Source organism: Ursus maritimus, unplaced genomic scaffold, assembly GCF_017311325.1.
Source record: "Ursus maritimus isolate PB19 unplaced genomic scaffold, ASM1731132v1 scaffold_25, whole genome shotgun sequence".
In the NCBI taxonomy this organism is placed as follows: domain Eukaryota; kingdom Metazoa; phylum Chordata; class Mammalia; order Carnivora; family Ursidae; genus Ursus; species Ursus maritimus.
The window spans coordinates 3193135-3219338 of NW_024425008.1; the positions used below are offsets into that span (position 1 = coordinate 3193135).

General features: G+C 42.7%; 1 protein-coding gene and 2 long non-coding RNA genes across 18 annotated transcripts in view; 2 read left to right on the top strand and 1 right to left on the bottom strand.

Moving 5' to 3' along the window:
• Positions 1 to 1784, top strand: part of LOC103656760 — a 34613-nt gene extending 32829 nt beyond the window's left edge. The window contains exon 5 of the long non-coding RNA XR_005837603.1: positions 1069 to 1784. This is a non-coding gene — a long non-coding RNA (uncharacterized LOC103656760). The remainder of the gene's footprint in view (positions 1 to 1068) is intronic.
• LOC103656758 overlaps positions 1 to 6772 on the bottom strand; it is a 35615-nt gene extending 28843 nt beyond the window's left edge. For 6 of the 9 annotated variants that reach the window (XR_005837602.1, XR_005837601.1, XR_005837598.1 and 3 more), the window contains exon 1: positions 6297 to 6772. This is a non-coding gene — a long non-coding RNA (uncharacterized LOC103656758). The remainder of the gene's footprint in view (positions 1 to 6296) is intronic. The other 3 variants (XR_005837599.1, XR_005837594.1, XR_005837595.1) reach the window with 1 other exon arrangement.
• Positions 6773 to 6898: 126 nt separating this feature from the next.
• Positions 6899 to 26204, top strand: part of WDR20 (WD repeat domain 20) — a 63541-nt gene continuing 44235 nt past the window's right edge. For 7 of the 8 annotated variants that reach the window (XM_008684190.2, XM_008684192.2, XM_008684191.2 and 4 more), the window contains exon 1: positions 6899 to 7207. In XM_008684190.2, the coding sequence (XP_008682412.1) occupies positions 6959 to 7207 (249 nt within the window). In that variant the 5' untranslated portion in view covers positions 6899 to 6958. The remainder of the gene's footprint in view (positions 7208 to 26204) is intronic. The other variant, XM_040641404.1, reaches the window with a different exon arrangement.

A 26204-nucleotide genomic window follows, 5' to 3' on the forward strand; every position in this document is an offset into this window, starting at 1 on the left:
ATTTTCTTCCTATATTTCTTCTTTTGTTATTCTGGTATGGAACCCACATTTCTGTCTTATCCCTAGAGTCGAAGACAATCAAAACAGCAGACATGCAGCTGTATTTATGAGGGGGGTGGGAGACAGTTGTGGATCTTTTAAGGCTGGGACTAGAGATGGGCAATAGGTCGAGGTGTTTTGTTTTAATTAGAGAAAGAGCAATTCTGTTGACAACAGCCAGCACCACTGCCAAGCGCTCAGGCAGAACTGACCCCCCAGTCCCGCTTTGCTGCCACTGGTTTTGCTCAGGGTAATAGTTTACACTGCATGGAAGGAGGCGGTGGTAGCGTGAGAGCTTGCTCAGGAGAAAGGGTAAGACACTGCTGGAACATATTATCCTAGACGAGATAAGAGGAACTTATTATAAGAACATGGTGGAGAAATTAGTTTTGGAAAGAAGAGACACCTCTTCCTTTGATCCAGAAGAAAAGAGTAAAAAGATTCAGATAGAGACAAAAACGCCGGTAGAGGGGCACCTGGGTGGCTCAGTCGGTTAAGCCTCTGCCTTCAGCTCAGGTCATGATCCCAGGCTCCCTGCTCAGCAGGGAGAGAGTCTGCTTCTCCCTCTCCCTCTGCCCACTGCTCATGCTCTCTCGCTCACTCTCTCTCTCAAATAAATAAAAAAAATCTTTAAAAATGCAGGTATAACTTGGAAATCGAGGAAGGTTCATGCCCTATGCCAGAGACTCCCAAACTTTGTAGGTTTTCAGACCCATAACAGTTCTGTTTATTAGATGTCCAAGCAATCTAATAAGTATTTATTCCGAATAATTTAGTAGGTATTTGAAAAATAAACTGGACACTGTACAGTTCGTTCTAGATTCCATTTAACAGCACATACAATTCGCCCACTTAAATGTATAAATCAGTGGTTTTTAGAATATTCGGAATTGTGCAACTATCACCTCAATCAATATTAGAATATTTTCACACCCCAAAAAGAAACCCCATTCCCATCAACAGTCACTCCTCTTTCTCCCTCACCCTCCCTGCTCTAGGCAACCATTAACCCATTTTCTGTCTCAATAGATCTGCCTGCTCTTGACGTTTCATGTAAATGGAATCACGTGATGCACACCCGCCTCCTCTCACTTGGCATAGGTTTTCAAGGTTTATCCACGTCACAGCGCGCACCAGTATATTATTCCTTCTTCTGGCTGAATGATATTCGATTCTGTGGATACACATTTTGTTTATCTAGTCATCAGTTAATGGACATTTGGTTTGTTTCTGTTTTTTGGCTATGATGACTAATGCTTCAATGTATACTCATGTGCAAGTTTTTTGTGCGGCGTGTTTTCACTTCTCTTGGGTATATGCCTAGAGTGGAACTGCTGGGTCATGTGGTAACTTCAAACTTTTGAGGAATGCCAGACTAGTTTCCAAGGTGCCTGCACACTACCAGAAGTACTGGAGGGTTTGAATTTCTACACATACCCACCACTTATAACCATCCTAGTGAGTGCGAAGTGGGATTGGACTGTGGCTTTTATTTGCAATTCTCTGATGACAATGATGTTGAACATCTTTTCCTGTACTTATTGGCCATTTGTAGATCTTTGGAGACATGTCTATTCAGATCCTTCACCCATTTTAAAATTAGGTGATTTGCTTTTTGGATTGTAGGAGTTCTATATATTCTGCATACTTATCAGATATGATTTATAAATATTTTCTCCCATTCTGTGGGTTGTTTTTTTAGTTGAGTTAAAAAACTTTGAATTAAAAAAAAATACATGTTTGCTTCACTTGAATTGCTATTCTTCCCCTTTTAATAATGTGTAGTTTAAAAACAAGTGATTATTTTACTCCAAGAGGTTTCTCTTTAGAGACCTGAATTCAAATTTTATTTCTGCTAATACTTAAGCTCTAAGGTAGTAACTTGGACAGGTCATTTCATGACCTTCTTAGTTTTCATGCTTATAAGGGAATAATGGCACCTACCTTATAAGGTTATGCATGAAAACAAGAACATGTATAAGCACTGAGCATAATGTCCACATAGTAGGCTCCCACAAAATATGCTGATTGGCCTACTTTAAAAGATCTTTAAAGGGGCGCCTGGGTGGCTCAGTCATTAAGCATCTGCCTTTAGCTCAGGGCGTGATCCCAGAGTCCTGGGATCGAGCCCCACATCAGGCTCCTCCACTGGGAGCCTGCTTCTTCCTCTCCCACTACCCCTGCTTGTGTTCCCTCTCTCACTGGCTGTCTCTCTGTCAAATAAATAAACAAAATCTTTAAAAAAATAAAAATAAAAAAATAAAAGATCTTTAAAAAGCACTTATACTTAAAGAACTCACATTTCTAGATATGTGTGAACTATTAAGTATTGTATTCACTTCATAATGGTTGTTGAAGAAAGAATAAGATGCTTTGTGCATGATCAATTTGTATCTAAAAACATGTCGTCATTTAGTAATCTTGACTGTGCGTCAGTTTTACCATTCTGCAAATCTGAGACAGAAAGCAGGCATGCTATATTAAGGACACTATGTTACGTGATGTTTTCCAAATTTGTTTTCAAGTCCAATAATGGCCTTATAAGGAAGTACCAAGTCATAATAATAGAATACGCTCAACCAACAAGAAAAATTGGAGAGATTGGTTACTTTACATGAGTCAGTAAAGTTTTTAAATGTGGTTCCTAAAGACACCTGTGTATGCCTTTTTTTTTTTTAAGATTTTATTTATTTGTCAAAGAGATAGAGACAGAGAGAGCACAAGCAGGGGGAGTGGCAGGCAGAGGGAGAAGCAGGCTCCCCACCAAGCAAGGAGCCCGATGTGCGACTTGATCCCAGGATCCAGGGATCATGATCTGAGCCAGAAGGCAGACGCTCTCAACTGACTGAGCCACCCAGGCATCCCTGTGTATGCTTATTTCTATTTTTAAATTTTATTTATTTTCTTAGGTAGGGGAGGGGCAGGAGAGCAAGAGAGAGAGAATCTTAAGCAGGATCCAAGCCCATTGCAGAACCAGACGGGGCTCAACTTCACGACCCTGAGATCATGACCTGAGCCAAAATCAAAAGTCAGACACTTAACCAACTGAGGCACCCAGGGGCCCCACCTATTTCTTTTAATAAAATAATTGTGGAAGCACACCTGTGTGCACATGCACATCTTCTCTGTCTCTCAAATAAATAAACCAATCTTTTTTTTTCCCCAAAGATTTTATTTATTTGAGAGAGGGAGCATAAACGGGGAGTGGGGGGGTAGGGAGGGGCAGAGGGAGACGCAGACTCCCCTGCTGAGAAGGGGGCCTGACTCGGGGCTGGATCCCAGGACTCAGAGATCATGACCCGAGCTGAAGTCAGACGCTCAACAGACTGAGCCACCCAGGCACCCTGGTCTTGCTATTTCTTTTTTTTTTTTTTTTTTAAAGATTTTATTTATTTATTTGACAGAGATAGAGATAGCCAGAGAGAGAGGGAACACAAGCAGGGGGAGTGGGAGAGGAAGAAGCAGGCTCATAGCAGAGGAGCCTGATGTGGGGCTCGATCCTGGAACGCCAGGATCACGCCCTGAGCCGAAGGCAGGCGCTTAACCGCTGTGCCACCCAGGCGCCCCTGGTCTTGCTATTTCTTGAACATGCTAGGTACACTCCTGCTTCGGGAGTTCTGCATGGCTTTCCCTAGATCTTCCCATAGCCCGCTCCCTCACCTCTTTTAATTCTTTGCTGAAACATCACTTTCTCAATGAGCCTTATCTTGACCACCTTATCATAAACTGCAAACTACCCGTAGCACTCCCAATCCCCCTTGCTCACTCAACTACTTTTTCCTAGCACAATCACTATACGATTTACTAACCTGTGCTTATTGTTCATCTGATCTCCTTGCGAGAATATAAACTCTGAGTGAGGGATTTTTGTTTACTGATGCATCCCAAAGGCTAGGACAGAGTGGCACTTATGGGCATCAAATAATATTTGAGGATACAAACAATTTTAAAAAGGTCCCTCATATCCCTGAATGCGCTTACAATCTGGTTGAAAGTTAGCATATATACACTAAAAGATAAATATCAATATAAGATACTTAGCATGTGCTGACAAATACCAAAAGAAGATACTGTTTTAGGATATCACTTATGACAAATGAAAGCTCAGAGAAGTGCCACAGAAGTTTAGAGAGCTAATTTTAAAAAAATTTGGGGGGGGGTGTTCCTGGGTAGCTCAGTCGGTCGGGTGTCCAACTCTTGAAAATCTAATGAAAGCTATACACTCCAATGATATAATGAACATGTACACAAAAGTTTAATACAATTACTAGGAGTTCAAACACTTCCTGGAGCCAGCCATGGATGCTGAATAGAGAATCCTTGGTTTCAAGTATAGTTTTTAGGCTTGGAAAGGCTTGGTAAAGATGAGGCTTCGCTAGTTCTTGAAGAACAGGGTATGAACACAAGAGGAAAGGAAGGGCATAAGCAAGAGAAGGAGCTAAGGGTGTGGGCAGAACAGTCCGTACTGGGGGATTCAGGTAATACGTAAGAATAGGCTGTGACTTGCTTACTGTGACTTATACAATGCGGTTACTGAAAGTTTTTGGGTAAGAGAATGTAACATCTAAGGCATTGTTGTTGGTTTTTTAAAGATTTTATTTATTTATTAGAGTGAGAAAGAAAACGAGAGCACAAGCAGGGGGAGCAGCAAGCAAAGGGAGAGGGAGAAGCAGGCTTCTCAACACAGAGCCCCCGATTCAGGACCGGCAGATGCTTAACCGACTGAGCCACCCAGGCGCCCCTCTAAGAAATTGTTTTAAGAAAATAAATTTGGTGGTTGTTTACAGGAGGAAATTTGAGAGAAAAACTAAAATCAAGGAACTCATTCACGAAGCTGCCATTATATGATTCAAATTTGAGAGAATGGAAAGGGAACTAACCAGGTTTAGAGACGGATGACTGTGAGGCACCAATACATTCAGAAATGCCTGGCTTGACAGTGACAATTAGAAATGAACTGTATTTAGGTCAGGCCCTGTTATACAAATTTGGGTGTTATTTATTGAATCCTTGAGTGTGTGTGGGGGGAATTATAAGAGAAAGACATACAAAAAATAGAGATTATTTAAAGGCTCTGAATGGGACAAAGGGGACAGCCTATTATTATTGTGATAATATGTTGAATTTATAAAGAATAAAACCTTAATAGCCTGAGGCATACAGGTATTATTGCTAATTGAGGTTAATTGTGGTTAATTGAAGGCTAATAAAATTTGTCTTAATTTTTGCTTGCTGAGATTTTTTTTTTCTTTTCTCCAAAAAGTATTATGCTCTATTCCCCCTTGATAACCAGGGAACACAGCTGAACTATATTTAGTGGATTCAGGATGTCACTATCTCTCAAGGTGATCATTTTAAATACATATGTTCAATGTAAAATAACACAAAGGAAATTGGGATAAATCCGTGGTGACGACCGTACACATCCTGGCATTTAAAAGACTTCTGATATCTGTTTGACTTTTAGAGAAAGGCAGATAACATCAAAACAATTAGAACCAAAGGGTCTATGAAATAGGTAGGATCTTGCTCTACTGTCTTCTCGCCAACATGAATAAAGGATACAGGATGTTGGTGTCAGATGCATTATTACATCATTGACAGTACCTACTTGCTTTGTAATACATAAGAAGTTTATGACTCGGGTTCCTCTATTGTGGAACTTACTCCATCTACTAATTTTGAGACCTCCAGCTATGATTTGAATTTAAGGAAATAGTTCATTCTTGGTCTAGCAAAAATACTGGCTTCCCCCTCCCCGCGGAATTCACCCAGAAAGTTTCTGTCGCTTTAGAAACTGTCTTATTCTAGCCAAGAAACCCAGATATAAAATAGTGACTGTCTAATCCTCAACACGTGTGCTGTCCTTCCATCTCTGGATCTAGCAGTGTGCGCACACAACTCTTGTCTAGTAATCTCGCAGATCCTTTAGCTTTTTTCTTTTTAATCAATGGCCTCTACTTGTCAAGCTATTGAGCAAGACTAGTGACTCCTGCTTCGATTGGGTCTCTAGTTCCGAAAGCCACTGCCCGACCCGACTCTCCCCCTTTTTACTAAACACCTGGTGAAGACAAACTTAAGAAACAGAAGTGCCAACACACCCTACTTTGCTCCACATTAGCCAATGCTCTCCACCGACAGGCATCCAGACAGCCGACCTCCAAAGACCGACGCTGTGTGCACACACTCAAGAGTGCTCGCCCCCGGCCCCGCCTAAAGAAACACGCCGAAGCGGGAAACTGAGGCCCCCCCAGTACCTTCTCGGAAACTGGCTCCCGGAGGCGCAGAGGGGCTCCCGGACGGTGGTGCGGGTGGCCGAGCGCAGGCCTGGGGGAGGAGCCCCCCCAGCCTCGGGGCGCTCCCGCATCCTCCCGAAGGCAGAACGCCCGAGCTCCGGCACTCGGCACCCCACGTGCACACCCCGCATGGGGGGGCGACTCTCTCCCTCCGCTCCTCGGGGTCCCGGGGCCCCTCAGGGTGAGGCCGAGGCAGTTGAGGAGGCCCCTCAAGCTCACCTCTGCGATGCAGACTGTAGACCTGCCGCGGCTTCGGCTTACGGGTTCTGCCCCGGGGGTAGCAGGGAGGCGGAGACGGAGGCGGAGTCGGTGGCAGAGCTAGCCCGACCCCCGGCCGGAGGCCGCCTCACCTGCACGGCCACAGGGCCGCCTTGAGACCGCGCCCGGGGGAGGGGCCTGCGGACGCCCAGCCGGGCGGAGCGCGCCAGGTGAGCACGCCTGCGCAGTCGGGCCGTAAACAAGCCCGCCCCTGCCCCTCGGCCGGCCTCCGCGGGGCCGGCTCGCGAGTGGGAGGGGCCAGGAGGAAGAGGCGGGGGAGGAGGGAGAGAGCGAGAGCCCGGGACGGCGCCTGCGCGGTGGGCGTGATCCGGGCACTTAGGGCAGGATGAACGCTGCTTTCCAAGATGGCGACGGAGGGAGGAGGGAAGGAGATGAACGAGATTAAGACCCAATTCACCACTCGGGAAGGTCCGTACAAGCTGCTGCCGCACTCGGAGTACAGCCGGCCCAACCGGGTGCCCTTCAACTCGCAGGGATCCAACCCCGTCCGCGTCTCTTTCGTAAACCTCAACGACCAGTCTGGCAACGGCGACCGCCTCTGCTTCAATGTGGGCCGGGAGCTCTACTTCTATATCTACAAGGGGGTCCGCAAGGTACCGACCCGGGCGTCACCGGGGCCAGCCAGCGGCGTGGGCAGAGGCCGGGAGCAGGGCGGTGACAGTGGGGGCCAGGGTGACCGATAGGGGTGGCGGTCGCTCTTACTTTTGAGTGGGCCGGTAACTCCACTGGGGTGCTGCTGAGGAAGGGGGATTTACGAGTAAGGAGGGTGGTGTTTCAAAGGGGTGAGGGCGGTGGAAAGGGACCGTGGGGTGCGGGGTTCCGTCTGGGAGGCCCCAGAAAGGGCCGGCTACCTTCTCTCTGGCAGGGTCCGTCAGGCTGTGACACGGCCAGGGAGCGGGCCTGCGAGTCCCCGGAAGAGGTGGGGTGGCCGTCTGTCTGCTTGGACTGCCTCGTCTACCCGGAGAGTTGGGAGTCTCGCTCCGGGTTAGAGAACAGGGGCGCGGGGCGGCTTGGGAAGGTCTGTAAGGCGGAATCCGGGCTGGTTTCAGAGGACTTGAGACTAGGTCAGAAAGGACCTGCTCGGCACCAAGGGCTACTCCTCCGCGCTGACACTTCCTAGGAGCCTCTCTTTCTGGTGGTAAGACTTTCCCAAAAACATCAGGAGGAGGACGGCTGTCACTTTCTCCGCCGGGGAACCTTCTCCTGAGAGATTGTTAAAGAGGGTCATGTTGGCTGAGTACTACAGTTGGGAGGTCGAAATGTTGTTTTCAGTGAACTAAGCTGGTTCATAGGGGTTCTGTGTGAGCGTGCCCAGATCATTCTTGTCCAACAAGTCAGACTATGTCCCAAACAGGGAGGTATAAGCCTTAAAAGCTACTTTACAAGAATCATTTTTTTTCTTGGCGGGCGACTTAACATTAATTTTGTGAAGCATATAATCATCCTTTAAAAATATCTCTTCAAAAGAAACAACTTAGAGCTTTTTCTTTATTGGCTATGTAACTATGTTCTCATTGAGAACTGCTTATTTTTGAGATATGTGGTCTTTGACTTGACTTTTGGAAGAGTGAGGAAATTGATGCGTCGCATAGCACCTAGGCATGGAGAAAGGTGGTAACATTAATTTGTGTTTGGTTAGTGTGAAAGCAAATTGTACATACTGAGGAGTGAACATTCTCTAGGATGTAATATATCCAGAAGCAGTAAGTTTTCGGTTGGTTTCAAGAGCTAGGGACATGACAGCAGTATCCAGAAGTAGCAAGCTGTCTCATTTGTTCAAGGTGCATCTTTTTGGTTCATGTTTATAAGTGTTCTACTGTGTTTGAGGTATGCTGTTATTACTGAAGGTAAATCACTTGAGTTCGTTTTTTCTCTTTTGCGATTGGGAAAGTGTGAAGTAGTTAGTAGTCTAGGAGCTTAAGTTTTAGTCCTGCTCCCAGCTTTTTCGCTGACTTGTTGGGTGACCTTGGATGAGTTCTTTTAACTCCTATCTGCTTCTCTTTAAAATGAGAACATTGTAGTACTCACGTTGTAATTTATAATATACTAACTGTAATGAACTTTAAAGCTTGAAACGCTCGGTAGATATAAAATATCGGTAAAAGAAGCATTAAGTGTCAGACGGGAAGCTGCTATCTTGCCATTGATACTAGGACTGAAAGGATCAACTCTTTCTCTGGAAATAAGAATTTTAAGTTACTAAAATTTATATAAAATTTTAAACATACCCAACAGCTGAATTTACCAGCAATTACTAGTGCCAATGTTACCTTTTTTTTTTTTTTTAAGTTTTCCTTGAAAGTGTATTATTTCTGAAGCATTCTCTAGTGGCAACCCTTATCTGGATATTGTGGCTTTGGTTTGCATCATTAAAACAGGTCTCTTGCTTGGAAGTATCATAGTTGTGTTCTCTTAGTGGGATGCTGTTTGATGAAGGTGAAAAGTAGGAGAGCTTTTCAAAACCATACCCCAAAATTGTTTTAAACAAGACATATCTTAAACATGTAGATTTGTCTTCAGCTGCATAATTTATTTGAGCACTGTAACTTTTTTGTAAAGTTTCATTTGCATGCGGTAACATCTTACAGCATTTTATGCTGTTTTTTTTTTTTTTAATGATTTTTTATTATATTATGTTAGTCACCATACAGTACATCCCCAGTAGCATTTTATGCTGTTACTAAAATGTCCTCTTCTAGCCATTGTAATTTAAAAAAAAATTATTTTCCATGAATGAGTTTGCATGTATTTATTGTATTTATGAGTATAAGTGATTGTTTCTGAGACTGTCTTTTCTGATTTTATTATTATTTTTTTAAAGATTTTATTTATTTATTTGACAGAGAGAGACAGCCAGTGAGAGAGGGAATACAAGCAGGGGGAGTGGGAGAGGAAGAAGCAGGCTCCTAGCGGAGAAGCCTGATGTGGGGCTCGATCCCAGAATGCTGCGATCACGCCCTGAGCTGAAGGCAGACGCTTAACAACTGCGCCACCCAGGCGCCCCTGTCTTTTCTGATTTTAAAATGGAGTAGATAATTTTCCTTACTCAGAAAACCAAAATTTACTTTTTGAAGTTAGGAGTTATAACTCTGTTCTTGACATTTGGTCATTTTGACAGTTGTTATTCATTTTTTTTCATTGGGGCTTACAAAGTTTCACAGCAATCATTTGGATCATTGAAACGGTCTAATTTGGATGCATACATTCAACTTCACTCTGCCTGTAAAATAAGTGGAAAATAGGTCTTTGAGAAACTTAAATCATGAACTATGTGCCGCCATTCCTGAAAGGAAGTATGGAGTCATGGGGGAATGGAGTGGATGAGGAGGTAGACTCAAATGTGAGATGAAGTGTGTATTCTTGGCCCTTTCAAAAGATGGCGCAGGTCAGTTTCTAGAGCTAGAGGAGACCTTTGAGTTTCCAGTCTCACCTGCTTGGAGAAAACCAAGGCTAGAGAAGGAGTGCAAGTCTGTGTTACAGTTTTTTTCTTCTCATGGTCAGAAAAATGAAGCACAGCTGAATCCAAAGAACTGTCATAGTGAGAAGGGACCGATCAGGCTTTTTGATCGCTCGGATGCCATATCCTCCAAGCACTTCAAGATCTGCCCTAGCATTTTGCCATATATTATCTCATCGAGTCTTGATAGCAGTCTGTGAGGTACAAGGAAGCATCTTCTTTTCACATTTGAAGTTCAGAATGGAGTTTCTTGTGTAAGGAAATACAGTTTTGTGAATTTATTTTGCTTAACTGAAGATAATATGAGCATTGATTTAACGCTGACACTAATCATTTCAGCAAAGATTTGAGTGACTCCAATGATGATAACTATACCAGGTGGGGTATCTACAGTAGGATATGACCCTATCCATCTCTCCAAAGAACTATCAATTCCTAGCCTTTAAACCTTTTTTTTTTTTTAAGATTTTATTTATTTGAGAGAGAGAAAGCAAGAGAGCACAAGCAGGGGGAGCGGCAGAGGGAGAGGGAGAAGCATGGTTTCCGCTGAGCAGGGAGCCAGATGCGGGGCTCGATTCCAGGATCCTGGAATCATGACCTGAGCCGAAGACAGACGCTTAACTGACTGAGCCACCCAGGTGCCCCTAACCTTTAAACCTTTTTATATAGTACTTGGCTTTCCTTTCTGTAAAAAAGAAGTTGTTTTAGAATAAAGAGGTAGCTGGGTTTATTGGACCAACGCTTTCATTTTATGAGATCTGTTTTTACATAAATGCGAATGGCCTCCATTCAGATCCCAGCCTAAACATCACTTCCGTAGCATATCCTGCTTTGAATTCCCAGGATGGATCATTTTTCCTTATTACATGTTCTCATAGCATCCTGAACTTTGCCTTTGTAGCACTTTTCTCAATTTGTAATTCTCTGGGTGATAATCTGTCTTTTCTATAAACAAAGCTCCTTTAGAAGAGGGACCATGTGTTTTCTGCTTTCACTGTTTTCCTAGTGCCAGCACAGTGTCCAGCATAAGGTAGGCACTTAGTATTTATTTGTTGAGTGAATGACTGAGTAAAGCATCAGTATCCAACTATGCCATACTTTTAGTTAATTAATTAATTAATTATTTAAAGTAGGCTTCACGCTGGCAGGGAGCCCAACGCGGGGCTTGAACTCACAACCCTGAGATCAAGACCTGTGGACGTTTAACTGACTGAGCTACCTGGGTGCCCCATATGTCATACTTCTGAAAAATCTTTACAAGCTAAGGAACCTATTTAATTTTGGGCTTCCAAATAATGGGTATTTTTAGTGCCTCACATCTTTGTAAAGATATTTTAAAATTATTGTTAGTAGGTAACAAATTTAGCTTTCTTACAACTGGGAAATTGTATAGCAAGAGACCATGAAGTAATGGAAAGTAACCAAATGATACAGATTACTTTTGATCTATTTCTATCAAACCACGTTACCTACCACATCTATGTACTAACAGACAACTTTTAAAAACTATACTTAGAACTACTTAGCATTCAAATCAAAGAGACTTTTTTCCTTCCCATCTTAAGATTCTGGGTCACAAGTGTGTTGCCCAGAGATGTTATTGAAGCACTCCCTACCATAGTGGGGAGAGGAGTAGAATTAGATGGCTTCCAAGGCCTTTTCAACTCTTACGGTTGTAGGAGTCTGTGCTCAATAGTTTTTTAATGAAAATAAATCCATCTTTCTTTTGGGAAGATGTCTTCATGTCTTGGACTCATTGCCTATTCATTGGATGGAAATTGAGGGGTGGGGTGTGTTGTGGAAGCAAGTGGAACATGTGATTCTAGGTCTTTATGCTGGAGAAGGCTTTGTACTCATTGTGTTGGCATGAAGCTGGGGCCAGAAGAAGAGTCCTATCATAACAGCTTAAATATTTTCAGAGCCAGAGTTATCCAGGAGTGCAGTGGGTTGACTTGGGAGAGTATGGGTGTTCTGTGTGGGAGATAGTCTGTCTCTCTCAAGGACTGCAGAACCACCTGTTGGTGACTGAGGAATTCATGCTTTTTGTGGGAGAATGACCTAGAAGCCTTTCAAAGATTTTTCCCACAGGCTAGTTTTAGATTCTGGCCTGCTCCAGAGAAGGTCACGTTCACACCCTTCACTCCATTTGTAATTATCACATCTCTCTGCTCCCCATTTCTAGTTTAGAAAGAGGCGTGGAAGATTAGAACTTTTTTTTTTTTTAAAGATTTTATTTATTTATTTGACAGAGATAGAGACAGCCAGCGAGAGAGGGAACACAGCAGGGGGAGTGGGAGAGGAAGAAGCAGGCTCACAGCAGAGGAGCCTGATGTGGGGCTCGATCCCATAACTCCAGGATCACGCCCTGAGCTGAAGGCAGACGCTTAACCGCTGTGCCACCCAGGCGCCCCAGAACTTTTTTTAAAAAAAGATTTTATTTATTTATTTGACAGAGAAACAGTGAGAGAGGAAACACAAGTAGGGGGAATGGGAGAGGGAGAAGCAGGCTTCCCGCTGAGCAGGGAGCCTGATGAGGGGCTTGATCCCAGAACTCTGGGATCATGGTCTAAGCCGAAGTCAGGCTCTTAATGACTGAACCACCCAGGCACCCCAAATTAGAACTTTTTCTTTTCTTTTTTTTTTTTTTTTAAAGATTTTATTTATTTATGTGACAGAGAGACAGCCAGCGAGAGAGGGAACACAGCAGGGGAGTGGGAGAGGAAGAAGCAGGCTCCCAGCAGAGGAGCCTGATGTGGGACTCGATCCCGGAACGCCAGGATCACGCCCTGAGCCAAAGGCAGACGCTCAACCGCTATGCCACCCAGGCGCCCCCCAAATTAGAACTTTTTCTATCAAATTTACTTTGAGAAATTTTGTACTTAATTTAGTAGGGCACATGTGGAGTCGAATGGAAACCTGTAGTTTTTTTCCCAGTAAGGGCTACTTAAATCTTCTGAAATACTGATAATTGCTTAGTTATTTGACTATCACATTTTATATACTAAGGGGAAAGCATCTTCGTTTATCACTTAGAGCAGGCTAGAGAAACTTTCGTATGATACCTTGGTTCTCTTGACCTTGAAGAGGAGGAGGAGGAGGAGATTTTGAAAGACAGAATGGGTGGATATGAGCAATGGTAAGAAGCTCAGAATATGTCTGTGAAATCCATGAGATAGTCAGGAATGTCATTGTGTTAGCAAATATTTGCAGGCATGCTTATCAGATAGGAGGTACTGTTCTAGATGCTGGGTATAGACAAAGTCTCTGCCCTCAAGAAACTTGTCACCTATGTTTATTATCGTTGAGTTAATTTAGTGACTTCATTTATTTAAGTACTTACTGCGCTTTGGTAGAAAACTTGAACAAGAATCAAAACATTGTGGATTTTATCACTGACTAGTTTGGCTATATGCCTAAAGAACCTTGTTTTAAAAATAAATGTGAAGATTTTTGTAGTCTGATGTTTCATGTCTTAGAGAACAATTTTATTTATATTTCAGTGAGGTTAGTTTGTGCAGAAATAGGAAATGTCCTGTTTGGTTATTTAGGAGTAAACATCAAAAACAGAAATAACTTTAATTGGTAGACATTCTTATTCTTCATTTTCAGGACATATTAAATTATCTGGGAATATCAGTGATAAGTTACCTTATTCTCTGAACATTTGGCATCTGTTATTTATAATAGAGTACAAGGTATGTCTTGTTTTAAAAAAAAAAAAAAAATCCTCTGGGCCACCTGGGTGGCTCAGTCAGTTAAGCGTCTGCCTTCGGCTCAGGCCCTGATCTCAGGGTCCTGAGATTGAGCCCCAAGTCATGCTTCCTGCTCAGTGGGGAGCCTACTTCTCCTTCTGCCCCTCCTAGTGCTCGCTCTCTCTCTCTCTCTCAAATAAATAGAACTAAAAAAAATAATCCTCATTCATCAAGTGTTTCTTGCAGAGCTATTATTTCAAGGTACTGCTGTCTGTTGTGGATGATGTGAGGGTAAAGTAAGACACTTCTGCCTGTAAGGGGCTTGTATTTTTGTACTGATAATTGTACTATAAAGTAGAAGGCGTGTGCTGTGCACATGGTGTGAGCAAGGCAAGTTCAGGTGCAGTTAAGGAGTAAAGGTGAAGTGGGGAAGTATTTCTCTGCCTAGAAGGAGAAGAATATTGGGTTGGGTTTCACACAGATGATTTACCCCAAAATGTTGTGTACAGATCAAATTTTTGTAAATTTTAAAACATATCTTTATATTTCTAATTTCAGAAATGCTTTATCTTCGTTTCTGATTGAGGTTGAGTTGGCAATTGCTCTTACCTTGTAGCATTTTTTCTCAACTTCACAACTTCTCTGCCAGTTGGTAATTTGTAAATTGAGTCATGTTTTGCATTCTCAATTCTGTTTTGTAATATGGATTTTTTAAAAGTAGCATATATTGTACTAAAAACATACCAAATCAATCTTCGCTACACTTTTATCTTGTTTTGTAGCAGTAGGAAAATGTAGACTTTATAAGAAAGAAGCAAGAATCACTCATGAGGAAGGAATTTATAGGGTTTTTATATTTAAAAGCAAGAATAGGAATACTTTAGGATATTCTCAAGTAACCACATTATAGGTGATCTCTGTGGCTTGGATCTGTCCTTCCTTTGGTTGGTTCACATCCAGCCTCACTGCTGTACCGCACTCTTTCTCCTGGTGCAGCACAACTGGTGCATGGGCTCATTCTCTTTACTTACTTTGATCTTCATTTCAGAGGCTCTGTCTGTCTGAGTGTCTCATTTAATAAATATTTGAGTGGTTTAGTGTGAAAAGCAGTATACTAGACTATGGGAAATCAAAGAAGTATGAGACATGATCTCTGACCTTGAAAGGATTATCATCCAACAAGGGAGAATAAGATATTCACATACTCATTCATTCTCAGATTTATCGAGTGGTTGGTTTGTGTTGTTGAGACAATCTCTGCCATCAAGGAGTTCACAGTCCAGCGGGATAATAAATGACTTACTCATTCAGCTAACATTTATTGGACCTGTAGACCCAAAGACAAGACATAGTCCCTGGCCTGAAGTGCCTGTAATCTAATGATGAGATGGACAAGTAAGTAGTCGTAGCCGTGCAGATGGTGTCTGTTATTTTAGACAATATTCGCTTATTAGTGCTTCTTAATCTGAATAGTTTAGGGGATGTATCAACCTAGACGGGAAAAAACTCTTAGCTGAATTTCAACGTGTCCTTCCAATTATGGATCTAGGCAACAAATCACAGTAGTAACAGACTTGTGACTTCATCACCAGTGAAAATCACAGGTGTTTGCATATCATATTATGGTTGTTGCGGGTGTGTCAGGTGTCACACTCATCACTACTTCAAAATTACAGTAGTTAGTGGATCTGCACTAGAGCTTGTTATTCAGTTGGAAATAAACTTTTAAAGACCTAAATTTGTTTAATAACTATTTTAATAATTGATCTCCTTTGTAATCTTTTGTATTTAAAAACATTGTTGTGAGAAGGAGGCCATGGGACAGGAAGTTTAAGCATCCTGATTTTGCTAAGTCTCGGCTTACCTTTCCTTTCATGTTGTGTGTGATTGAATGTAAGAGTGACAGGTCTCTCCTGTCCTGTTAAGTGACACTCTAGCTCCATGAAGAAGACCTCTTGTGCCTGCTTTTTACTCAGCAGCTCATTATCTAGAATTCTAAGTTTGATATGTCTTGTGTTGCTTTCCTTTTTCTTCTGGATCATTCCTTTATTCTTGCTGTCCTAACTAGAGGGAGAAATTCAAGAAGTACTTACAAGATTGACTCTTGTAGGAATGTTTCACTGGTTCATATCATAGATGATTATAGTACAATGTTACAGTGCGATGTTTGTCTCAGTTGCAGTGGGAACTTAGGTTTTAACAGGGTGACATTTGAACTGAATTCTGATGGGTGGTTGAGCTGAAGGGGGAAGGGATTCTAAACCAAGACAACTAGCAACCTGAGGCCTTAGGATGTGGCATGGCTCCTCTAAGAGTCACTGTGAGAGTTGAAGCTTTAGCAAGGTTTGATTAGAGGGCAAGATTATCTTCTTTGGTAGTGAGCTTCTAAGTGTTGGCAGTAGGGGTGCCTGGGTGGCTCAGTTGGTAGGCATCTGCATTCTGCTCGTGTTGTGATCCCAGAATCCTGAGATTGAGCCCCGTGTCGGGCTCTCTGCTTGGTGGGGAGTCTGCTTCTCCCTCTCCCTCTGCCCCTCCCCCTGCTCGTGCGCTCTCCCGCGCGCGCTCTCTCTCTCTCTCTCTCTCTCTCTCAAATAAACCAATAAAATCTTGAAAAAAAAATGTTGGCTATATCCTAGCTTCCAGAACTCTTAGTGTGGTTTAAACAATTTTTTTAAATGTATTTTCTTTCTTTTGGTACTACTTCTGAGGTAATGCACTACGTTAGAGTATTGTCGTCCTCCTGGACTCCTCCTAGCGTATTGTCTTCTTTCAGAACTCTGGTCATCAGATTGTATCAGCACCATCCCTGTCGGACCCTCATCGCTTCCCTTCATTTCTCAATGATTTTGGCTCCTGCTACGCTGCCACTCTCTCCAGGGTACTCCTGTCTTAAATGCTGTGATTAGTCCTTATAACTTCGTTGCACTCACTCTCAGTTCTACCCGTGGCTCAATTGAATCCTACAGCAAAAGAGAAGAAGAAACCTTTTTGGGCCCTCATCCATTGGTACCCATCTTTTGCCTCTGGCAGCTACTGCCCCAATCTCTCAGCTGCTGCCGCTGCTTTTTTTTTTTTTTAAGATTTTATTTATTTATTTGACAGAGAGAGAGACAGCCAGCGAGAGAGGGAACACAAGCAGGGGGAGTGGGAGAGGAAGAAGCAGTCTCCCAGCAAAGCATGAGCCTGATGTGGGGCTCGATCCCAGGACCCTGGGATCACGCCCTGAGCCGAAGGCAGATGCTTGACAACTGAGCCACCCAGGCACCCCCCTCTCAGGTGCTTCTTAGAGCAAAGCTCCTCTAGATGTCTAAGTTGTCTGGACCCTCAAAGTAGGGCACACAGACTAGTGACATCAGTGTCACCCCCTGGGAACTTGTAGGAAGTACAGAATTAGGCCTCATTTCAGGCTTACTGAATCAAAATCTGCATTCTGTGAGGGTCTGCAGGCGGCTCGGGTGCTCACTGCGGCTGGAGAGGCATTGGTCTTTACTGGCTTTCTTTAGTTCTTTCGCTGCCTCTTCAGACTTATTCCAGCAAAATTCTACCTTCCTGCCATCTATTTTTAGATGTATAATTTAGTATAATTCAATGATTTTTAGCAAACTTACCAAGTTGCACAACTGTTACCATAATCCAGTTTTAGAACATGAGGGATTGTTTTTAAATTTAATTTTGTGTAAGTTTCAGTTATGCTAGATGAATAAATTCTAGAGATGTGCTGTACACCATAATGACTGTAGTTAACAACATGGTCCTGCGCACTTCAGAATGTTAAGAGGGTAGATCTCATGTTAAGTGTTCTCATCACAAAAACAAAAATGAAGGGACATAAGGAAACTTTGGGAGGTGTTGGGTGTGTCTGTTACCTTGGTTATGGTGATGGTATCATGGGTTTTGCATATGTCCAAACTCATCAGATATACACAATTAATATGTGTAATTCCTTGTAGATCAATTATTCCTCAGTAAATCTATTAGGAAATACATTTAATGTTGTGTTTTGATTATATAAAACATTTATGTGGTTCCAACATCAGAATCATAAAACAAGGTTCTGTTCGGAGAGGTTTAGCTTCCATTTCTGTCCTCCCTGCAAAGTTCCTTCCTCTCCTTATAATCATTTTATTTGTTTTTGACTCATCCTTCTGTTGCTGTAGGAATAAGATGACATTTGAGCAGAGAAGTTGACTGAGCATTACTACGTGTGATATTTTGCATCTTGTTTTTTTCTGCTATATGATATATATTGGTGATCTTACCATGTTAGTAAATAGAGAGCTGCTTCACTCTTTCTTATAATTACTTTATACTTCATGCTGTGGATACGTATCACATTTATTTAACCAGATGATTCTTGATTGTTAGTCTCTTTTTATTACAAATAATGCTGCAGTAGATAACTTCGCATGTATATTATTTTGCACGGAGGCAGGTATAGTTACAGGATGTGTTGCCAGGAGAGGTTACTGCTGGGTCAGAGGGTTAATGCATATATATACACATATATATATATGCATTTTTTTTTAAGATTTTTAAAATTTATTTGTCAAATGGTGAGAGAGAGTGCACACACACCAAGCAGGGGGAGCGGCAGGCAGAGGGAGAAGCAGGCTCCCCACTGAGCAAGGAGCCCAGTGTGAAGACTCGATTCCAGGACCCTGGGATCATGACCTGAGCCGAGGGCAGACACTTAACCGACTGAGTCACCCAGGTGTCCCTGCATATATATTTTTGATAGATATCATCAAATTGCCCTCCACAGGGAGGGGTTGTACTATTCTGTACTCACACATGAGAGTACGGGTTTCACCACAGCCTCACCAACAGGGCATGTTGTCAAACTTGCATTTGATCTGATAGGTGAGAAATTAGTGTTATTTTTGTTTGTTTTCCCCTTGTGATGAGAGCGGTTGAGCATCTTTCTATATATAAGAATGGAATGTATTTCTTTCTCTATGAACTGTTTCATATCCCTTGCCCATTTTTTGTGTTGGGTTGTTGGATAGCTTTGATTTTTTTAAAAAGGAGCTCTTTATGTATTGGGGAGATTAGCCCTTTGTGATATGAATTACAGATTTTTTTTCTTTCATTTGTCATTTGTCTTGTAACTTTGCTTAGGAGTGTGTGTGTGTGTGTGTGTGTGTGTGTTTGCCTTGGATAATTTTCATATTTTTTGTAGTTAAATTTATAAATTTGTAAATTTTTATGGATAAATTAGAGGCGTGATTTTACTATCGAGGTGTTAACTAGTTGTCATTCTCCAAGATTTAAAGAAGAGGGAAAAGATTTACATTTTAATATTTGAAAATTAGGTTTAACAAAGACTTTTCTAGAAGCAAGAGATGAACATTGAAATGTGCTGTAAAAGGAACTGGTGGATGATGATTCACTAGTAGTTTTTACAACTTAGTGTACTTCAAATATATTACAATGTTAGGGATGTTTTGGTTTGCAAGTAACAGGAAACCCAACTCAGGCTAGTTAAAACTTTAAAGGGGATGCATTGGCATATGTCTTTGAATATTCCAGAGGTAAAGTGGGCTTCAGGCATAGTTTGATTGGGGCACCAGCTCAGTTTTGCTGAGATTTTCTTGGTTCTACTTTCCACTGAATGTCAGCTTGGCCTAAGTGGCAATATGGTGGAGGAGGTCTAGGTTTCACATTTCTGTAACACATGGCCCAGAATTAGAGCCAGTATCCAGGGTGAGAGTGAACAGCACTTTTAGACTTTTCTCAGAAGAATAAGAAAGATTGTTTCGTTGAATCCCCCAGCAAATCTCTTTCTTTGACCTGTTGCCCCAGATTGGATTACCAGCCCATTCCTGTCGCCTTTAGCAAGGAGAAATACGAAATACGTACTGATTGACCTTTAGCAAGGACATTGGATCATCTAAATACCCTGATTGCCCTGGTGCCCACTCTGGAGCTGCAGTGTGAGTAGATAGCAGACAGAATAAAGCTATACCAAGAGATGCAAACCCAGATGTAACAGTTTTTCCTTGAGCTCATGGTATGATACATCAGTAAAACAGGGAAGATAATACCCTGTAGTTGGACCACTTGGGCTACGCTGTGCTCCTGCATGGTTTAGAGACCTCTCCTTCCTTTGATCTTGCTGTTTGATGACTATGAATGTCCTCCCACTTTTTCACACACTTCGGCATTTTTTGTTTGGATCTCTCTGTCTCCCCCACTAGACAGAAACCATCTTATTCATCCATATCCATCACAGTGCCTGTACATAATTGGCACATTGTGTCAATTTTAAATGAATGAATTTATTGAGATTATAGTCCTCTAAGGATTTACTTGAGTAAATTAGATGATCTTTCAGAATCCCTGTCACAAGCCAAACATGGTCACTCTTAGTTACCAGAGCTCACAGATGCAGGGGTGCCAACTCCTTTTGCTTTTGTTGAGAGACTCTTAGAAATTAGTCACAGCCTCGAATCTTATGCTGTTCTGAGCTAACCTAGGAGGAGGCTGTGGCTAGTGTCTTGATCATCTTGGTTTGGAAGCTATATCTTCCTTGTCCTGTGTCCTGGACAAAATTGCTCACGCTGTCTCTTCCAGTCCCTGTTGCTTCTTCCTGCTTAATTATAGGAACTGCACAACTCCTGACTTTACAGAATCCTCTGGATTTTGAAATAGCTGTGCATGTAGCTAGCAAGACTGAGGGCAGTATTAATTCAGCTAATTGAAAAATGATGAGTATTACGCTCAGGGCTTGTTTTGACAGGGCAGCAGTTTGCGTTTCCCCGATTGCTCAGAAAGTGGGGTGCAGGTAGAGCTGGAAAGGCAGAGTCCCAAGTGCAGCACTGACTAGGTGTAGGTCTGTTGGCCACTCCTCCTGGGGTTCCTTTGGAGCTTCTGCCCTTTTAGACTCATCCACTTTTCTCTCTTCCTTATGGCCTTATACTGACTTATGGCCACGTCTGCTCCTTGAAGACTTCGGTACCTGCCTCACAGCCTTCCTTTCCACTCCAGTTCTTCTGTCATCTTGGGTGGTTTTATGTCCACCATAGGACCCTTGAGGCACCTGGGTTCCTTGGTATCTTGGCTTCCATGTCCACCCCCAGCGACCTCCTCTAGTCCACCCCTGGCACTGACTCCCAGAGTGACGCTCTGGGTCTTAGCAGCAGTTGAATGGGCTTCAGCTCCAAAATGACTAATTCAGATAGAAACATGTGTCCTGCTGCTGCAGTGTAACCTTGGCTCCCACCCTTCTTGTTTCTCCAGGATACTGGTTACTCAACTTCCTGCTGCCAAATCTACAGATACCATGCAGCCTGTAGCTTCCTTGCCCTCTCTTCAGCAGCATTGACACAGCTGATCATTGTCTCTTCTTTGAAACACTCCTGGCTGTGACACTTTAATCTTGACTTTCTGCCTTTCTGGCCCGCCCTTCTCTGGCCGTTCAGTATTTGCTCATCTTTTTGAGGTCCTTCTCCCCCACCTCATCTGGGACTGGGCTCTGTTCCCTTTTCCTTTCTCACTCCTGTTGTAAGTCTCTCTGTTTTCTAAAATTGCTTTTTTATGCCTTTTCTCCCCCCCTCCCCAAAGGAAAAAGTATTTACTGCAGTAAATTAATCCAGTGGGTATTCCCTTGAAAGCATGAATCCAGTTGTGAGGGCAGGTGAAACATACAGTGCATGTGCTCTGGAAAGCTCTGTCTCTGTCAGCCCCAGATCTTTCTTCTTGACAGTGACTTTTGCAAGCACCTTCTCCTGCTCCTGTTGCCTTTTGCTCTCTGGACCATCTGTGTGCAATGGTGGATATGGACATCACTGGGCTGGATCTGGGCTCCCCTTCTCTGCAGAGCTGTGGCTGAACAGACTTGCAAGAGTTAGTTAAAATGTTGTTTCAAAGAATCAGCTACTGTTGGTTTTCTGTTTGTTGATATCTGTTGTAATCTTTATTTCCTTTCTGGTTTTTTTTTTTTTTTTTTTTTTTTTTTTTTTTTTTTTTTTTTTTTTTAAGGTTTGCTCTTTTCCTAGCTTTCTGAATTGACAACACAGGTTTTCAGCCCTTCTCCTTCTCCTCCTCCTGCTTTTTTTAGAAGATATTTATTTATTTACTTATTTATTTGACAGAGAGAGAGAGCACAAGCAGGAGCGACAGCAGAGGGAGAGGGAGAAGCAGACCGCCCGCTGAGCAGGGAGCCTGATTTGGGGCTCAATCCCAGGACCCTGGAATCATGACCTGAGCTGAAGGCAGACGCTTAACCAGCTGAGCCACCCAGGCGCCCCTCTTCTTTTTTTAATGATGTATTCAAAGCTGTAGAATTTCTTCTAAGGATTATTTTACCAGTCTTCTATATGTTAGATAAATATTTCATTATTTCCACTTTTATTCTCCCTTTACACTTGAATTTCTTTTTTTTTCTTTTTTTTTTTAAAGGTGAGCAACCTGCTTTTTTTTTTTTTTTAAGATTTTTTATTTATTTATTTGACAGAGATGGAGACAGCCAGCGAGAGAGGGAACACAAGCAGGGGGAGTGGGAGAGGAAGAAGCAGGCTCATAGCGGAAGAGCCTGATGTGGGGCTCGATCCCATAACGCCGGGATCACGCCCTGAGCTGAAGGCAGAGGCTTAACTGCTGTGCCACCCAGGCGCCCCTACACTTGAATTTCTAAGCATGTATTTTTTTTAGTTCCTATTCATGGTGTTTAATTTTGTTAATGATTAACTTATTTTCATTGTGTGATCAGAGAATATGTTTTTTGTTATTAGCTATTTGAAATGTGACGAGGCCTTTCTTTGTGATCCAGTTAACATGTTCCATGTTTGTTTATTTATTTATTTTTAAAGATTCTGTTCACTTATTTGAGAGAGAGAGAGAGTACAAGCAGAAGGAGCGACAGAGGCAGAGGGAGAAGCAGGCTCCGCACTGAGCAGGGAACCCATTGCGGGGTTTGATCCCAGGACCCTGAGATCATGACCTGCGCCAAAGGCAGATGCTTAACCAATTGAACCACCCAGGCACCCTGTTCCATGTTTTTGTTTTTTTTAAAGATTTTATTTGTCAGAAAGAGCGCAAGCAGGGGGAGCGGCAGGCAGATGGAAAGGGAGAAGCAGGCTCCTCACTGAGCAAGGAGTCCGATGTGGGACTGGATCCCAGGACCCTGAGATTGTGATCTGAGCCGAAGGCAGATGCTTAACTGACTGAGCCACCCAGGCGTCCCCCTGTTCCATGTTTTTAAAATAATATATTCTCGGGGCGCCTGGGTGGCTCAGTCGGTTAAGCGTCTGACTCTTGGTTTCGGCTCAGGTTGTGATCTCAGGGTCGTGAGATTGAGCTACATCGGACTCCATGCTCAATGGGAGTCTGCTTGAAGATTCTCTCCTCCTGCCCCTCCTCCGAATCCTACACATGTGTGCGTATGTGCTCTCATCCTCGCTCTCTAAAAAAAATAAATCTTCAAAAATAAAAAAAAAAAAAGTGTATGTTTTCTGTGAGGCTCAAGATGACATATCTGTGTGCGTGTTGTTCAAGTTTTTAATGCTGTTCACATTGTCTGTCTCTACCGTATTTTCGATTGCCTTATTTCAGTTTCTGAAGGTGTGGTAAGTATCTCACGGTCATTCTGGACTTGGCAATTTCTCTTATCATTTTTTGCTTTATATTAAATTCAGAATTGTGAATCTTTGTAGATTGTTCTTTGTGTTGGTATGTTTTCTTGATCACATCTAATTGGAAATCAGTTTGTTTTTGCTAGTATTTGCATGGAATATCTTTCTATTCCTTATTTTCAACTTATTTATGTAGTTTTTGTTTTTGATGTGTCTTTTTGGTCCTTTTAGATGATTTCTGTTTCATTGCTGTCCATGACATTTTCTTCTCTGCCTCCCTTTCTCCCCCATCTACTTACCCTCTGTCGAGGGATCTTGGTTGGTTTTTTTTTTTTTTTTTGTTTTTTTTTTTTTTTTTTTTTTTTTTTTTTTTTTTAGTGAACTCTACATCCAACTTGGGGCTCGAACTCATGACCCCAGAGATCAAGAGTCCCATTCTCTTCCCGCTGAGCCAGTGGGGTGCCCTGGGAATCCCGGTTGATTTTATCTCCGAAGTAGATCTTCACTGCCCTCAGGGTCCCCCTGGCAGCAGGAAGGTCTCTTGCTGGCCCCTGCTGGGCCTGTCCTCCCCTCTAACTTATTCTCTATATAGTAGCCAGCATGATCTTTAAAAAGTGAATCTGTTGGTCACTGCAGCCTCAAATCTTTCAGTGGTTTGAGTTGCTTTCAACATGGAGAACAAAATGGCTGACATGGCTTACCACCACTGTACGAGCTGGTCCCTGCTTACCTTCTATCCCCTCTTCCTTTCACTGTATCTTTCTGCCGCACTGCCTTCCTTTGCACTCCTCTGACCAGACTTTTGTACCTTTCCTGCCGCAGAGTCTCACGTGCTGGTTCCCTTGCATGGAAGGTCCTTCCACTCCTTGCCCTTCACCCGTTTAATTCCTACTCCACATCTTCGCTTCATTTTTTGTCCAAGGCTCTTATCCTGACCCCTGGACTAGGTCAGGTCTCCTCTTATCCTCTACCAGCTCATCTCTCTAGCACATGTCACAGAAAAATAAAGTAATTTGAATTTGAAATTTAGTTTCCCTCCTCGCCCCACCACCTAAACTAGATTGCTGGCTCAGGAGGGCTGATTTTATCCAGTTCATTGCTGAGCTCCCTGTGTCTGGCTCCTGTTTTTGGTGCGTTACAGGCACTCTGTGAATATGCGAATAAATGGATAATGTGTAAATGGCTTGTTGTTTGTTTGTTGATGGTGGGAAGATTAGTATGGTAAGCATGTCATCTTGTAAGCGGTTGGTGTTTTTAAATCAGTCAATTACTGATCTTCTCATCTATGTTTTGTGAGAGAATGCACTTAAAGAGCAACAAGCTGTTGTGGACCCCATCCCTCCCTGACTTACTCCTCTTTCCCTCTTCTCCCACGCTGTCTCCCACACGTACCTTATCCTAGCGCGGGTAAACAGTGGAGGCATGGAAGAAAATGAAATCTGTTCAATTTTAAAAGTTTTCTTAGGGGCACCTGGGTGGCGCAGTCGGTTAAGTGGCTGGCTCTTAATTTCGGCTCCGGTTGTGATCTCAGGGTTGTGAAATAGAGCGCAGGACAAGCCCCAGGTCGTCTGTCATCTCCCATCGGGCTCCGTGCTCAGTGGGGATCTGCTCCAGCATTCTCTTCTGTCTCTCCCTGGCTCCTGATTGTGTGTATGCTCTCGCTCTCTCTGAAACCGATAAATCTTTAAGAAAAGAAAAAGGTTTTCTTAGAGGAGCACCTGGGCTGGCTTGTTCAGTATAGCACATGACTCTTGATCTCGGGGTTGTCTTCAAGCCCCACGTTGGATGTAGAGATTACTTTAAAAGGAGGGGTGCACACCTGGCTGGCTCAGTCGGAGGAGCATGAGACTCTTGATCTTGAGGTCGTGAGTTCAAACCCCATGTTGACTGTAGAGATTACTTAAATAAAATTTAAAAAATACATTAAAAAATAATAAAACTTTTATTGCTAATAAGTTTGCCACGTAGGAATTTGTCTCATTGGTGGCATTGGAAAGGAAACTTTTTTCCCTCTGCAGTTCAAAGTAGGGTATGTTTATGGTAGAATATTTGGAAAATTCAGAGAAGAAAAAACGTCTCCTATCTGGCTGCTGTTAATACTTTGTTTCCCTGCCAGTCCTTTTTTGGTGCTGTTGCGTATTTTAAGCCTAATTTAGGTCCTGCGGCATAGACGCTCATTAAGGATGTAGAGAACGAGCCCAGGTGCGGGTTCTTTTTCAACTTTAAAATCTCCTGTAGCTCCCTAATTTGGAATGCAGTTAAGCATTGCTTTTTGTTGATGGTGTTTATAACCTATTTTACAGCATTTGAGCTTTGTATGAAGGTGTGACTTTTTTTAAAATGAACCTATGAGGTCATTGTAGAAAGTTGGTTGGGCCAAATTGGAGTCACCTGTGACTTCTTTCTTCTTCTCAGTGTGCCCTCAGTAAAAGCTTTTGGCGCTGCCTTAAAATATATCCAGAACCTGATCACTTCCCACCTCCACCATTACGTCCTCGGTGTGAGGAAGCATCACTCCTCACTTGGATTATTGCTAGGGTGGTTTCCAGATGGGCTCCCTGCTTCTACCCTTGCCTCTTATAGTCTCCTGATGGCACCCAGAATGACATTTAAAAACAATATAGGTCAGATCATATTTTTCCAGGGATGAAAAGTTTCTAATGCTTTTTCATGTCACTTAGAACAAGATCTAAATTCATTATTAGGATATGGTGCCTTCCCCTTCAACAGATGACTGGATTAAGAAGCTGTGGTCCGTATATACAATGGAATATTACTCAGCTATCAGAAAGAACGAGTTCTCAACATTTGCTACAACATGGACGGCACTGGAGGAGATAATGCTAAGTGAAATAAGTCAAGCAGAGAA